At 36.9% G+C, this 16,121-nt stretch overlaps 1 protein-coding gene across 1 annotated transcript; it reads left to right on the forward strand.

Annotated features, from left to right (window-relative positions):
- The first annotated feature begins 1,437 nt into the window (after positions 1-1,437).
- On the forward strand, positions 1,438-15,865 carry LOC139976216 (large ribosomal subunit protein uL29m-like). The gene is made up of 6 exons (XM_071984772.1): positions 1,438-1,596; positions 3,853-4,022; positions 6,502-6,562; positions 13,760-13,856; positions 14,924-15,100; positions 15,481-15,865. Exons 1-6 carry the CDS (start codon positions 1,445-1,447, stop codon positions 15,652-15,654), a joined length of 831 nt encoding a protein of 276 aa, XP_071840873.1. The 5' UTR covers positions 1,438-1,444; the 3' UTR covers positions 15,655-15,865.
- The last annotated feature ends 256 nt before the right edge of the window (positions 15,866-16,121 follow it).

Raw genomic sequence — 16,121 nt, forward strand, 5'->3', positions numbered from 1 at the left:
GAAGTAACACATATTGCTGAGGTCTTTCTGAAATCTTTTGCAAATAGAATTCCAAGTTGATGCTACCTAAGTAACAAAGAAAAGAAAAGAAAATTCCCATCATAATGAAGTTGTGTTAAAACATTCTTGGAGCATAAGCAATTATTTACATGTACCCCTCACAAAACATTGACATTCCTAAAGAAAATGCACACAAATTTAATCAGTTGTGGTTGTCTTCTTCAAGCACGTTTGAAACTAGAAAGCCAGATGGCCTATAGTGATTCCTTGTCAAACAGGAACTTGCATTAAACTTTCATCAGACAATGAAGGCAACTATTACAACGAATGCATCATGTTAACAATGCTTAAAACAGTGCTCACTCCCATTGTATGCAATTGTGTAGATGGCTATGAACTATAACAGCTAGATCACTTCCATAATATCGCTAAATTATAGTTGGGCCTAGGTCTAAAAGTATCACCGATCCACATCAGCTTCGGCCTACTTGCTACAACTTACAAGCTAAAATGGCAAGTAGTGGTATTTATATATTGCATTACATGAATATATGTTTATCCTTTATTAAACATAGTACCAGCGTAACTATAGGCCCATGCCAGATGCTATTAAAAATGCATTGCCTTGAAATAGCTTAAGTATATCCTACTAGTACTACTACTACTTAAAAAAGTGACTCGCAGGGTATACGAAGTTACGGTTAACGCCCAAAAGGAATAGAATGCACTAGGTTACATAAAAGGCCTAGATCAAGGTCCTCCACCCGTCCGTAGGCAATTCTGTTTAATTTTACTTGTATGTAGGTTACAAAGATTCGTTGACAATTATCAGTTGACTATGACAAATAGCACCTAGCCTATTATATTAACTTATCGTATGACTTTAACGTTAGGTCTACGTCACGCAAGCGATTCAAATGCATTGGTCTACCCAACTTAGTCGTGGGTCTCTAAGCATATCTCGTTCTTTTCACGTTCACTTATATAACATCAAAACATACCTCCGAATTTTTCAATCAATTCTTCCAGGTCCCAGTCTCCTATAACGTCATTTTCCATGCCATTGTAGCTCGTTATCGCACACTGAGTACGTAACGTTATGTGGCTTGCACGTATATATGGCCGTGTAGTGGTTACTATAGTACATTTAGTAACGATAAATGTTGTCAGTGGTTTAAACACTTAACTTGCACTAAGAATCCAGCTGATGGGAGGTTTGACCAATCGGAATGCTCGAACTGAAAGTACACTTTCTGCAGGTGTAAAAAATACACGCTACATGAATTATGTTACCCTACTCAGGGTCAGAGTAACCCTTCAGGTGTAGGGTGAACGGTTACACCTGGAAAGTGTTCAAATTCAACACTCCATTTTTTTGCGTGTAGTTACACACATGTCACTCTATAGTCCCGTCGCTTACTTCGGACAACTGTGCAGTTGGTCAATGATATTTGATATATTACTGTGCACCCTTCGAGAAATCATGTCGGTCGCAAATGGCCCCTCGTTGCGTTCAGTTTCATCTCTGCTGAGAAGAGTTTCTTTCAAAACATCATGTAGTATAGACTCTACTAGACGTTTTGTATCATCTCCCAGGTAACAAATTGTTTTATTTACCGTCTGCATAGGTACATTTAGAATATCAATGGATTGCTAATATTTCTTCGTTTACGTAAATGAATAGATCAGTCGTATACACTTGACGTCTTGGTAGTGGTTAGGCGAAATATTCCATGTAACAAATGGCGGTCATACTAATTAGCGTCAACAGGCCGATTTCACGACAACTCAAGACAACAAGTGTAAAATACCATCAAATACAATGGTTGTAATCAAAGTGTTACGCTAATTAGTATGACCCACAAATGGTTGTGCCTAAGCCTAACAGTACATGCATTATTTGCACGACAACCGAGGTGGGGGTGTGATTTAGCGTAGGAAACATATCGTGTTATTCAACAGAAAGCCGGACGAAATATCAGGGACCAAGTTTCTTATTTCCTGGTGAAAAATTATTTGAGTACGACACTTCGCATCCCTGGCCTAGCCTGTACTTATTTCAATTAAGTGGTGGGTGAAATGCATGGAATACTGATGTTGGAGGTCCTACTGCAGATTATATCCCTGAGCGTTTTTCCATTTCCATATAGTCTTATATAGGAAAGGAGGCCCATTCCTCACCTGAGTTAAATTTAAAAATGTGCACTTACATACATTTACCGAAATCTAGGGTTTTCACCATTAAATTAGCATATATAATAGATGAAACAAGTCTTGCATGCGGATGTTAAAATAACTTGCAGCTCTCCAAATCCTCAGTCACCAGCACATAAACTTTAAAATACATACTACATTCCTGTAGGTCACTTGGTAGACTGTAACAATACATGAGTTAACATGTTCATTTGATCTTCATCCAGTGCCATTCTTAATACACAGTACCTACTGTACTGTATTGTAGTATTGAAGTGTAGCACACTGTAAACATTCCAAAATATTTCTTCCATTGACAGGTGGTTGAATATTGGATGTCATTACTAAAGTGACACCTACCTTTGACCTCAGAGATACTGAATTGTGATTGCCCCACCCCCTCCCCTCTCCCACATTTAGGGATGCACCGGATCCAAATTTTTGGATCCGGCTGGAACCGGATTTTGCCGGATAGTACATGAAATCCGGCCGGATAAAATCTGGCAGGAACCGGAATTTTTCATTATGTCACAAAAGAAAATCATTAATAAGAAGTAGAAGTATGAAAAAAGGAGTATTATTTTGGTTGATCTTTAGAAAAAGTGGGTCAGACCATTGAGAAAATTAAGTTAAACGTGTTAAACCTAATTTTTCCTTACTTTGAATGTTTTTATTAATTTTTGGAAATAGTTTACATTTATTTTAGTTAATACCAACACCTTTTTAAGGAATAATTCAGGCCAGATTTTGAAAAAGATTCGGCCTGATTATGAAAAATATCTGGCCGGAACGGGATAATTGCTCACTATCCGGCCAAATAGTCCTGCCGGACCGGATATCCGGTGCATCCCTACCCACATTCCCAGTTTTTGATGCAGTACTAGATAACTTATTTCTTGAGATAGCCGGATCTTAAAGTTTATCATTTTTGAACCATGAACTTTGACATCATTTCAAACCTAATTCTACTAAACAACTAAACATCTCATTGTCACAAAGCCCCATGAACTGGGTCTAGATTTAAATGCAAATACTGTATTACAGATAGAGTTGTCATTCTTTTGCCTGCACCTGACAGATATGTAGTGGTTGGTCTATAAAAATGGTAAAAAAGTTGATTCTCATCACGGTACTTTTGAAGTACAGTATGGATAAGACTGATTGTTTTCTCCCACAATGTGGCAAACTTGTGTTGTTTTGGAAAGAAATTTGGGAAAGTTTTTCAAGGACAAGTGATCTGTTAATCAACCTAGTCCCACAGAATGAAATGTGAATTGTTGATCATGATGAATTCTCTCATGACACTTCTTATTTAACCAAGTGTTGAAATTGTGTACTCTGGTTGGTAAAAGACTGCTTGTCTAAAAGTTAGTACTACTGTACTGTACATTGCATTCACCAGACGAATAGCCATGATGGTTGAAAATTGTCTAAACAAGTACCCATGAAAATAATGTGTTTTCCCAACAAAGGGGAAGGGAAACCCCTCAAATTTGACACAAGTCTTAGTCTTGACGACTAACCACCAGCCTCTATAAGTTAACTAGCATCTGCATGATTTTCAAACTACAGTACAAAGAAATTATGTTTCTTTAGCCCAAGGACTCAATTTCTCAATTTTTTTAAATTTTATTAATCGGATCCTTTCTTCTAATTCAGAGGACAGAGACCATCTTGTGTCGTTCATCAACAAAATTCTGCAAAACATCTTGAACAAAAGACACGGCTGGTGTCAGGAGCAAGGCAGCTCCACACGTCACACGCAAATCTGGGCTTGGAAGAGTTCTTTGGCGATCCAAAATTATGGAGTGAACCTGATATTAAGTCAGGTAGGTATTACTTTAACAGTAACTTACCTACAGGGATCATTGTTTGTTGTGGACTGAGATGCCATCATAAACTGAGATGCTAAATATTTGTTCCCTTGTACAGTATATCATATTATTTCTCAGATTGCAAAATTTACTCACCATTTAGACTGTTTAAATTAACAAAAAAATTTATTTCGTTTTGGGTCCATTGCTCTTTCAAGCTTTTGCAAATGATGACTGTAATACAGTGTAATAAGTTCCCACAAGCTACAGTACATGTCCCCCAAGCTATAGTACATGTCTCCCCCAAGCAACAGTATGTCCCCCAAGCTACAGTACATGTCCCCCAAAATACAGTACATGTCCCCCCAAGCTACAGCACGTCTCCCCCAAGATACAGTACATGTCCCCCAAGATACAGTATATGTCCCCCCAAGCTATAGTACATGTCCCCCAAGCTACAGTATACAGTATCTCCCCCGAGAAGGGCCGAGATACAGTATGTTCCCCCAAGTCCTTGACCATTTTCCAAAATGCTCAATTACAGTTGCTACATTTTAGATGTCAGTAACTTCACACTTTGCAGAAAATTAACCAATGGATCACTTTTGTACTGTTTAAACATCTCTCTCATTATGGAATTCATACAAAAATTGCAAAATAGTTACATAGAAATTTGAACAAATGTTCAGTGTATCATCCATTTTGTCACTGCAAGTTGTTTATGGTTTGGGAATTGGGAAGTTAATGGGGTTTCTGTGCTGGTCTTTCAATGTTCTGAAATTTACTTTGATCTCACCATGTACAGTACTGCCCTGCAAGTGATGATGATTGGGGTGTCTCAGTATTTTAAAAAGTGGTCAGATACTGCAGTACAGGATGTTAACTGGCAGTCCATGCAGGTAGCTGGAAAGGGTGCAACAATTTAATGCCTCTCCTTTTAACTCTCTGAGCACTCATCCAAAAGAGAACCCTTGGTATAAGCTGACCATACTCATTCATGACCAGCATGTGGATGTTTATGTTTGCATTATATATATCCCTTTAAGATTACTAAACTAAACCAGATTTTATGAATCCTGAGTGCTTGGTTGTCAACGAGATTAAAACTGGCAAAGTCATGTTCCCCAGAAAGTTTTCACTTCTGGATTATTGTACAAAAGTATATAAATTATAAGGTTAATAAGAAGTTAAGAATACAGTTTAATTTAACTTAAGAATGAATTTCTTTGTAAATTTTGGTTTCATTTAGATCTATTTAGAATCTCATTTTCCTAAAGTTCATAAACTAAAGAAAAGATGAAAGGAAATGATTACTGTTCAGGGTAAAAAGGTTGTTAACAATAACCTACTGTAGCAACTCACTGAATAACTCAATCAGACAAAATTTATATTTTCTAATATTGTCATGCCTGGACAACTTGTTTGTTAAGAAGGAACTGCACTGGGAATAAAATAGAAAGGAAATTTTCTCTTTTTTTATTTTTTATAAAAATGGTTTCTAGTACAAAGTGGATCGATGCAGTAGCTGTTGCATCATCCTTTATGGGAAAATTGTTTTTTGAAATTTTTATTTTGTCATATTTTATTTCATTTAAAAAAAAAAAAAACAATTTTGGGGTCAACAGTATTTAAAGTGTGACAAATTTTTGCATAGTCATGAACTGCTGTATAGATAGATATTAAGTTATTCGTTTCTCAGCATATATTCTGCGTACTAGTATCATTTTCTTATTATTATTTTAATTTTTGTTAATTTGTGGTATATTGTATCCGGTAGAACAGTAATTTTTGTTCTCTTAAAAGTGCAGTAAATTTTATACTACAGTACGGTATATATCCTTACAATATTGAGTTCAAAGTTCACAATAATTTGAACAGTGCTGGATGCAATGAACAAAACTACAAACTAATGATCAGTTTACCGTAATTGGAATCCATATGTAATACAAAATATATGTACTGTACAAGAGGGAGGGAGGGAGGGAAACAACGGAGGGAGGGAGGGAACAACATTGGTGGCAATTTGCATGTACTACTACTACGACCCGTAATCCCGATAGGCCTTGAAACCAACGGAAAAACTGGGCACTACAACCCGCCTGAGAGAGCCACCCTTCCCCCCCCCCCCCCCCCCCCCCCGCAAATGTAGAGGGTACATATCAATCTGTAAGGAATAGTGTTAACCATCTTGGAACACTTGGTGCACATAACAGTAAAAAGTCTTCCCAAAGGATAAATGAATCCCAGTGTAGAATGCATTTTGCAATTTAATTGCGTCAGCACATAATTAATAACTTTGGTGTAAATTATGATGAATTGTGTACACTCATTATCTGCATTCATTCATTCTCCCTAATCCCACCAATCCCCCCCCCCCTACCACTCTGCCTGCCTTCCCCCTCCCCCTCCTCCGTGTATCCTACACCCCTTTGCCATCCCCTTTTCTGCTTTTCTGTGTTAAACTGATTTTTTCTTTTTCTGTCCATCTTTGCAGGAAGAGAATGGAAAATTGAAGATCTTCGGTTAAAGGATAATGAGACCATCCACAAACTATGGTAAGTATGCAACAATGTATGTATGCCGACTAATAGTAGATTGGTTGGTGGCACCTCCTCAGACACAGTTTAGAAATGGCATACTTATCACAGATATTTACACGATCATATATCGAAAGCTTTTCTGTGGGTGCCCATTTCTAGATGCACAAGTCACTCACATAACAATTTGGTACAGTGGTTGACATGTACAGTACATGTACAGTACTAACAGGGCACAGGGCTAGAGTGCTATGAAATACTTCATGGAGTTTAGATTTAGTTCAATCAACCATTTATATATACAGTTAGGGCCAATAAATTTTAGATCAGAGGTTTTCAGATTTAGTGTAGAATTTTTGTTTTTCTGAATAAGACAGTACCTTGACAGTTGGCTATGAAGAGGTCTCAAGCTTTTGTTGTCTGTTTTTGTCCCATCATCATAAGTTGTGTATTGTGTTTGTTGCATTCTTGTCTGTGTTTTCTAAAGAGGTAGCATGTAATTTGTGTCATTCCAAACGTAAATAACATATTATGATCTCAATCCAGGCCATAACCTGTACATGGGTATGATGCCATGCTTGATCAATTAGTAAGAGGTAGTAAATACTGTATATAAACCTCCCAGTTAAATACAGTAGTTCAAACAAAATTGAAGCTTTTTAATCCACAAATTTGTATCTCCATGATAAATTTTCCAAAACAGTCAAAACGACTACAAAACAGTAGAGTACAGTTCTGTAAGTCGGTCATCTGTGTACAAGGAAATCTGGCGACAATTCTGGGGAATGTTTTAATCCATGGACAGTGCATGGACCCTGGGAACATGGGCGGCGATCCGTACTTCTGAGTGGGGGGGATATGACCTTGTTGACTATCTAAGCGTAGCGCCACCATGAGTTGGCGCGAAGCGTACAAGAAAATTTTGGGATTTACAAACCCTCTAGATGGCCGGAAACGGCACTTGCCGAGGTTTCCATGCGGCATATACCCAACTTTAAAATAGGGATATCATGTCCGAAATATCTCATAATCAGGATCCAAAATACTTTTTTTTAATTTCGGGTGTTATTTTGGGAAAATTGCCCCTGTCAATCTTGTTTCAGGCGCTACGTTAGAATGTTCGAGAGCTCTTTATATTATTCGATGAAGAAAATGGCCTCATGCAGGCTATTATAGGCCTATACACATGCAATACACAATTACACATAGTTACATTCCTAGGTACCGATTGCTAGGGCATCCAGGTGAAACGTACGTGTATTAACAGGGGCGTCGGAAGCTATTTGGGATTGGTACGGAAGATCAGAGTGTGGCCATCTACCATAATTATCGGGGGGGGGGGGACGTTTGGAAGGTCAAACTACTGTACGCTACGCGCCACCATTGGTTGGCGCGTAGCGTAATGGAGAAAATTTTGAAAAAATGCCTCCCAGATTGCAGGAAATGGCACTTCCCGAGCTTTTCTTATGTGCATTCTCCCTTGTCTGTTTTTGTACCCGATTAATCTTCTGAAACACATTTTGAAGTTTCATTTTGGTTCTTTATTTTTTGCCTTTTTTTTCTTCTTAGTGCTACTTTTTTTCTCCTTTTTTTTGCGCCGTGAATATTGGTCCGGCGAACCGCTCCGACGCCCCTAATTAAGCATTACCCTGGTAACATGAGATTCTCAGCTGTTCGAGGGAACATGTACGTGTGTAGGCCTACTATAGGGCCTATATGAATACTATGAGGGTGCATATATGTACTATATAAATACCGTGGGCGCAATAATACATTTTGTTGTTATAGGGCCAATGAAGCCTACAGACAACTATTCTTGCTTTATAAAGACGGTTTATTTGAAAAGATCGCACTGCGTTTATGGTAGGCGAGAAATGAAGCTAAAATAGAGCCGTACATTCACGATGATGCATAAATGAAGGCATGAACATATTCTTATTCCTGGCATTTGGTGGGGGGGATATGGTGTGTTACATCCCCTCCACCCATTTTCATGGGGGGGATATATCCCCCCCATCCCCCCCAGGATCGCCGCCCATGCCTGGGAACTGATATAATCAGAGAAGATTGGTTGTGTTAGGGTATGATGTTAACACCTCTAGTAGTGTGAGCATCACATTGATAGGGGACATCTTGTTGGTACCTTACCTGCACCCCTCTCCCTCCCCCCTCTCACCCCCATTTTCCATCTCTCTCTCATAACGGTGATCCTTTGAGTATATACTACAAAACTATACATGTACTGTACTCTACATACAAAACATTTAACAAAACAGCAAACAATTCTAAATCTGTAAAATGGGTAGGATATTAAAGCTTAAAGATTTGAAATAAAAATTGTTATATTCAATACTGAATAGCCATGCAGCTACATTGCTGTGCTAATCTGTTGTTACATACAGTAATACATTCTGTAGGGTGTGGTGCAATTATGGTTACAAAAAAATATGTTGGTGTGATAAATTATTACAATATTACAAATTGTTTTGTCTGTGGACTCCACCCATTTATTTCTCCCTTTGATATTTACTAACTGGTACACACCCAACCGGTTTGTTTTTCATATTTGTTTTGTTATCCATAGAACTGATGAATCGTAAACAATTTAATTTTGCGAGAACAATGTCAGGAATGATAATGATGACAAAACTCGCTGTGAATTGGGTTTCAATCAAATTCCCTGGGTGTGCCGAAGGACTTTAATGGGTGTTATTGTAACTTTGAGCTCAACAGATACTAATAACAGTTAAGTTAAGTTGTGACTTATGGATGATTTTTAAAAGGTGGTCAAAATTATAGTTTTGTCTGGAGTGTCTGTAGATTGTGTAAGTATATATACTGTATTAACTTTTTAAGAAGAAAAGAAAGTGGAAATATTTGTTTTCTGGTGTTGATTTAAACATAATTGAACTAGTCTATTGTATGTTTAATTTCATGTTGAACATCAATTTATTGCGATGTCTAGAAAATTGTTAACAAAAATGATTAAAGGTGAAAGAAAAAGCATGCTGTGGTGTGGTTTATATATGTTAAGATGATTGTGAAAGGAACACATGTGAATACATTTACATGAAGAGTGGGTTTTGCATACAGGGCTCATTAAAACCCTTTGGGCAATTCCGTAAAGTCGGACGTACATTTCGGACAGTTTGTTGATCCATATCTCAATGGCTATATATAGGAGATAACTTTTCATTTGGGTTTTAAGGAACATCTACCTTGTACTATTCTTGTATGGAGTTTCATTCCTTGTCCGTCTAAATAAACTACAAAAATACTTAAAAAACCTCCCTGTGACGGACGTACCCAGAGAAAGTGACTTTTTCAGATCGTAATTTTCTTTCGAAAATTTCTGTGAATTGGGATGGGATGCAATTTAAAACTACTATACATGTTATGAAGAAGACTCTTAACTACACATATCAGTAAACAAGCAGTTGAAACCTATATCACTTCCCTGCAATATATTCAAAAATTCCTCTGTGACGGACGTACAATTTTTTGTGACGGACGTACACGTGTGAAATTATATAGTAAATGTACGTCCGTCACAAACAAAAGTGCTACTTGGTATCCCTAAAATTTTAATTTGTGACAGAGCTTTACCCAGAGTTTCCATTGTTGACAGATGTACACAATAATGCAGCTCATTTACTTGTGGCTAATGGAACAACTTAGGTAAAAGTAATAGTGAAAAGAAGGTTTACCCTCTCACAAAATTTCTATTCTATTGGAAATCTATATTTCACTTTAAGTTTTATGCAAATCATCAATGGTAAGCTCATGTAAAAAAATGTGTGCATCATTTCAAACAATACAGATGTTAGACCCCTAGGGAGTTGAAGTTCTTTAGTGGGTCAGAATGATGGGTCTTTATTAATGGTATGAGCACCAAACCATTTTTCTTTCACTTTTCTTCACACCCTGTTTATTTACTTGACAATTTTTTTTTATTAAAGTACATACATGCTGCAAGCTTCTGTATGGATGATATAACAGCACATTTCAGCAAACAAGAAATTCAGAACTTCAGATGTGTGATACATTGTGTTGTATTGCTTCAGGAGTTCTTAGGCTGTGTTCATATTGGATCCCCTGTTCTTAGTCCTGTGTTGACAATTTAACCGCAGATATGTTTCCAAAATCTCCTATTTTAGTGTTCACACTTGAACTCATGCTCCAGCTCTGATTTCCCACTCTGAGTCAATGAAGAGGAAGTTACAATATTTGTATGGTGACTCTCACATAAGTGCAAATGCACAAAGTGTATGGCAAATTTCTTATAAAGATGAGTGTCACTAACTTCTGCATGCAGTGTATATTGATTCAATATTGAGGTGAAAGTGGGAGAAAGAAGTCAGTGTTATAACACTGTTATAACAAGTGAAGTCAGTGTTATAACCAGGGTGTGCATACTACAAATAGCTATTCAGCAGTACTGCTGAATAGCTATGAGAGCATTAACTGGCAATAATTCTTAAATATCTCATGTCAAGATACAGAGATATGGCGGCACACCCTTGGTTAGTATAGCAACTATGAAACATATATAAAGGTAATACACACAAACACTGTGAAGTTAAGGAAGAACCATCTGGTAACTCTGTCCACCAACATAAAACTATGAGCACATGTGGTTCAAAATTAACTTTTCTTCCACATAATGATACCTGAAACCCAACACAAAAGGTAATGAACCTAAAGCAAATGTAGAACAAATTACATCAAAACAATAACATGCATACTACAGCGGTAACAAAATACTAACAATTGCAATAACAGTTCTTGATGACTCTCAGACAATCTTCCTTCTAAAACTGATTTATTATTTACTAAAACTAGTTGAACACAGTGTAAAATATACAGTGTGTTGGATATTGAAAGGAAACCTTATGGTCAGAGGGAAGAATAAATGGCAGAACTACAAGAAACAATGTTGTACACAAACAAATAGTTTGTAGCTAATAGTTCCATATATGTCCATGGTTAGTTTGCCTAATATTTAGTGAGTTGAACAGACATGGTGTTACTGTATGTAGTTTGTTTGCCTTGATCTCCGGTCACAAGTTTGGTCCCCGAGTCTTCGCACTCTGGAACTGATACCCCCCAGAACAGGGGACCAACATGTCATGGTCTGACCCTGAGAAGGATAGTATTTACATTAGGATGTTGATCTCGAGCAGGGGATATGATTCGGTCGGATCCCCTCTGTGTTTTCTCATGTGAACAAGGCTTTCAGATGAAAGTGTTAGATCAATGTAGACAATAGCATACTGAACATGTGGTTCAATACCATGCCATTTCTTTGATATTTTGCCAAGTGCTAATTCCAATAACACAAATATATATGCTAGTTGACACTGAAGTATGCAATGTTTGCATACCACTACATTTATGCTAATGAAGCAACCACAAAACTACAGTACCTAACATCTGTGTTAATGACTAAATGGGTTTGATTATTAAATTCAGAGGTACTGTAGTGATAAACATGTTAAAATACATTGTTTATCTAAACAAAAATAATGTGACGGACGTACGCGTGACGGACGTACGTGACGGACGTACGAAAATACGTACGTCTGTCACAGCATTTTCTGAAAAAATAAAATCCTAGGGATTAAAGACACATTATGTAGTTATTGAGTGTTCAAAATGTGCATTGAATTGTAGATGTCTTGAAATCTGGGTACCTCCTTCTGTATGAAATTTTAAAAAATGTGATTTTTCTGTGACGGACGTACACATGACAATTTACATTTGTACAAAAAGTTATTCTCAGAAAACTAAAAATCCCTGCAACTTTATCTGTTTGTCAACTGAATCTATATATTATATCACTTCAGCAAATCCAAGAATATTTATTCCTCTGAAGATACACAGGCAAAAATAGGCATTTTGTTTTTGGGTAATTTTTGTGAAGCAAATTTGAAATTTTTTTGGTTGACTAATACACACCTTAATCTGCCTGAAAACAATGTGTTCTGTGAAAATTAGCTAAATATTATGAAACTTCAGAGTTTTAGCTTTCATCTGATACCCTATATGTAATGATTCAACGTTTTTTAAGTTTTGGTGAAAAGGTTTACTAGTTTACGGAACTGCCCCTTTATTATTTAAAGAAACACATGTGAATACATATACATGGAGAGTGGGTCTTGCACCCAGGGCTTATTAAAACCCTCATAAAAAGAAACACATGTGAATACATATATACATGGAGAGTGGGTTTTGCATCCAGGGCTCATTAAAACCCTCATTAAGACTTTGATACTGTGTTTTTCAAGACCTCTGATTGCCAGTTGTAGGTCATTTGGGAGGCCAGAACCCTGTTGCATGTTATATTAATTTAAGTACATTAATTCACTAATGTACTGTACCGTGACTATTACAACTTAAAATGTGAAAAATATCAGTATAGTAATCTATAATGAGTTGATATTTAAAAGTGAATTTTATCAGGTTTACCTCCTACAGTATCAGAAGAGGAACGAGGAAGAATAGCGCGGGAGGTGGTCGTGTTTGACCATATGTGATACAACTTTTATTAACATGTGTGCCCATTTGAGTGGAAATTTTGCAAATAAAATAACCCATTTTACTAAATTTTCTCCGTAAACTTGTCTTAAATCTAGTGGTTACTGTACCTTCATGTGTTCTTGTGTTAAGCTAACAACTTTTCAAACGCTCAAAATTGGAAGTCAAAGTTTGCTATCTGTGTATAAACAGTGCCTATTTCAGGGTTTGATTTTCGCGGTATACCAAGGATGATGTCACACGGTGACGAGAGGCTCCTTTGGGTTAATCTCTGTTTTTAGACATTCCAGAGGTACATGTCCATTTTCGTAGTTGTTTTTTGATGGGTTATAGTAGGTTTTGAAGATGTTTTACACATGTTCATTATGGGTGTGTAAACTCCCAAATTAATGGAAAATCCAAAAAATAAAATTTTGTCTCCATAGTTGATGTTTAACAACAGTTTGTGGAATCCTTGGAGTATACTGCACAATACAGTGAACCTATCTATAAGTCTACCATTGCGATTTTTATCCTCGACTCTGCTCTCTGTCTACAAGTAGCTCTTTCAAACTTGATTAATTTCTCTTGAAGACTTTGGCTATAATCTTTTCCTTTATGTCACTAAGTTGAGTCACTTTGACTAGAGCTTTCAACAGAAACTTTTGATATCCTTTGCTAAATTGTTTGACATTACAGGTATGTTTTACTGAAGGAGAGGAATATGTTGCTTACTTTAGAAACAGAGGCGGAACGGCAAGAGAAGTTTATGCCTGGAGATGATCGGCTGGAAAAGGTAAAAACAGCAAAAAGATGATAATAATAAATTACATAGAGACTTATTAATGGCTATTGTATGCAGAATAGTAAAGTGTCATCTTTATATTCGGGAAAGGGGATGATTTACTTGTTTATCAAAAGAGAGAAAGACACTGTCAATAGACTGCTTTAATATCTACTGCAAAGAGCCGACAGACGTACAGGAGAGTAAATATACAGTAAATATACAGTAAATATGTATAGTAAATATGCAATAAATATAGAGTAAATATACAGTAAATATACAGTAAATTAACAGTAAATATACAGTAAATTAACAGTAAATATACAGTTAATATACAGTAAATATACAGTAAATATACAGTAAATTAACAGTATATATACAGTAGATAAACAGTAAATATACAGTAAATATGCAGTAAACATACAGTAAATATACAGTAAATATACAGTCAATATACAGTCAATATACAGTAAATTTGTACAGTAAATATACAGTAAATTTACAGTTAATATACAGTCAATATACAGTCAATATATACAGTAAATATACAGTTAATATACAGTAAATATACAGTAAATATACAGTTAATACACAGTAAATATACAGTAAATATACAGTTAATATACAGTAAATATACAGTATATACAGTAAATATACAGTAAATATACAGTGTGAAGGTAATAGAGAGGCTGATGTTTTGTATCTTGGCAGGATCTTCTTCAAAGGGTCAAAATTAGTCAAGTTTATATTTGTTTTAAGATCTTAAAATTTTTACTGTTGATGCTGGGACAGATGTGTGTGTGTGTGGTGGAATATGGGTGGTGACATTGGGGTAGGAGAAAGGCATATGGGAAGGCATTGATATATTTAATGTTTCTGGTTGGATGGGGGGGGTTGAGCAGATGGGAGGAGGGATGTGTGCTGATGGGCATAAGGAAAAGGTGTCCACACAAAGCCTGTGACCGGTAAATTGGTACAAGTTTACTAAAAGCTTAAAGTCATTATCATTGTTAGCATTCTTTATGTACTGTTTTACAGTAAATAAAGGATTATTTTCATATCTTGAAATAATTTCTCAGGTGGAACTGTCCATGGCAAATATCAAGGAGTTGATCAAAGAGAGGGATGAGGCTGTGAACCAACTCCAGTTTGGAAGAAAGGAGAAACATCCAGGCCGCTGGGAGTACACACCGTTCGGGTTTATGCAATATGTTAAACCAAAAGAACACCTCGTCCCAAAATTCATGAACAAATATGTAAGTATCCTGTCATTTGATACCCTTTTCTTATTAGGGGTTTATTTTGGTGCGCTTACTAATATGTACCAGCCTTAAATCTGGACAGACAAATAGAAGTATAAACAGTCAATTTTGGATGGTTTGAAATTTAGTGGACACTGTCCTCCTGTTTTTTTGTTCACCATGAAAACTTTGAAACACAAAGACTTACCCTCCCCCCCAACACCCTCCTAGCACCATATTTCAAATCTTTGAATATGGATGGCCCCCCCTCGCTCCCTCCTAGCACCATCTCTCAAATCTTTGAATATGGATGTGGTATTAAACCTTTAGTATTAACTTTAATAACAAAGGGATGTGGGTAACCATTGGCAACCTATCCTCTCGTTTGCTTTTAGTGGGCATCACAGAAAAGACAATACGATCCTTACATGAAGAAATACATCAACCTCTGGCTGGAGAAGGTGAAAAAGGAACGTTGGCGCCGGGCGAGAATGGAATACAAGCGAATCCAGAAGCTAAAGGCGAGGTTTCCAGACTCTGATATGTGGAAAGAAGAGAAGGATAGATGATAATGGTGGCAGTGTTGATAAATTGATTTTAATTCAGATGCTATATAATAATTGCTGGAGTGTCAGGAAGGTGTTAATGACAGAGAAAAGTGCTGACAATTTATTGAGCAGCAAAAGTAACCAGGAGCCAGCAAACATATGTACAAAAGGAATGAACTTGAAGACTTGAATCCTCATCAACGGAGGAGGGTCCGGGAGATAGGTGAGGGAGGGGATGAGAGAGGGCAAGGGGTTTTTGGGCTGGGGGGAAGGGGGGAAGGGGATTGATCACAATGTGGAATTGAAATGGCTGGTAAGAGTTCAGGCAGGATAGTGACATAAAAAGAATCTCATTTTAAAAAACAAAAGTTTTGTGGGTGTGGGGAGGGAGGGGAGGGGGAGGGAGGGGAGGGAGGGATGAGGTAATTTTGTAATCAAGCAGCTGTGTCGAGGGTGTCATGAGTACATTAAGAGCTGACATTGGCAGT

The sequence above is a fragment of the Apostichopus japonicus genome, chromosome 11 (assembly GCF_037975245.1).
Source record: "Apostichopus japonicus isolate 1M-3 chromosome 11, ASM3797524v1, whole genome shotgun sequence".
NCBI lineage: Eukaryota > Metazoa > Echinodermata > Holothuroidea > Aspidochirotida > Stichopodidae > Apostichopus > Apostichopus japonicus.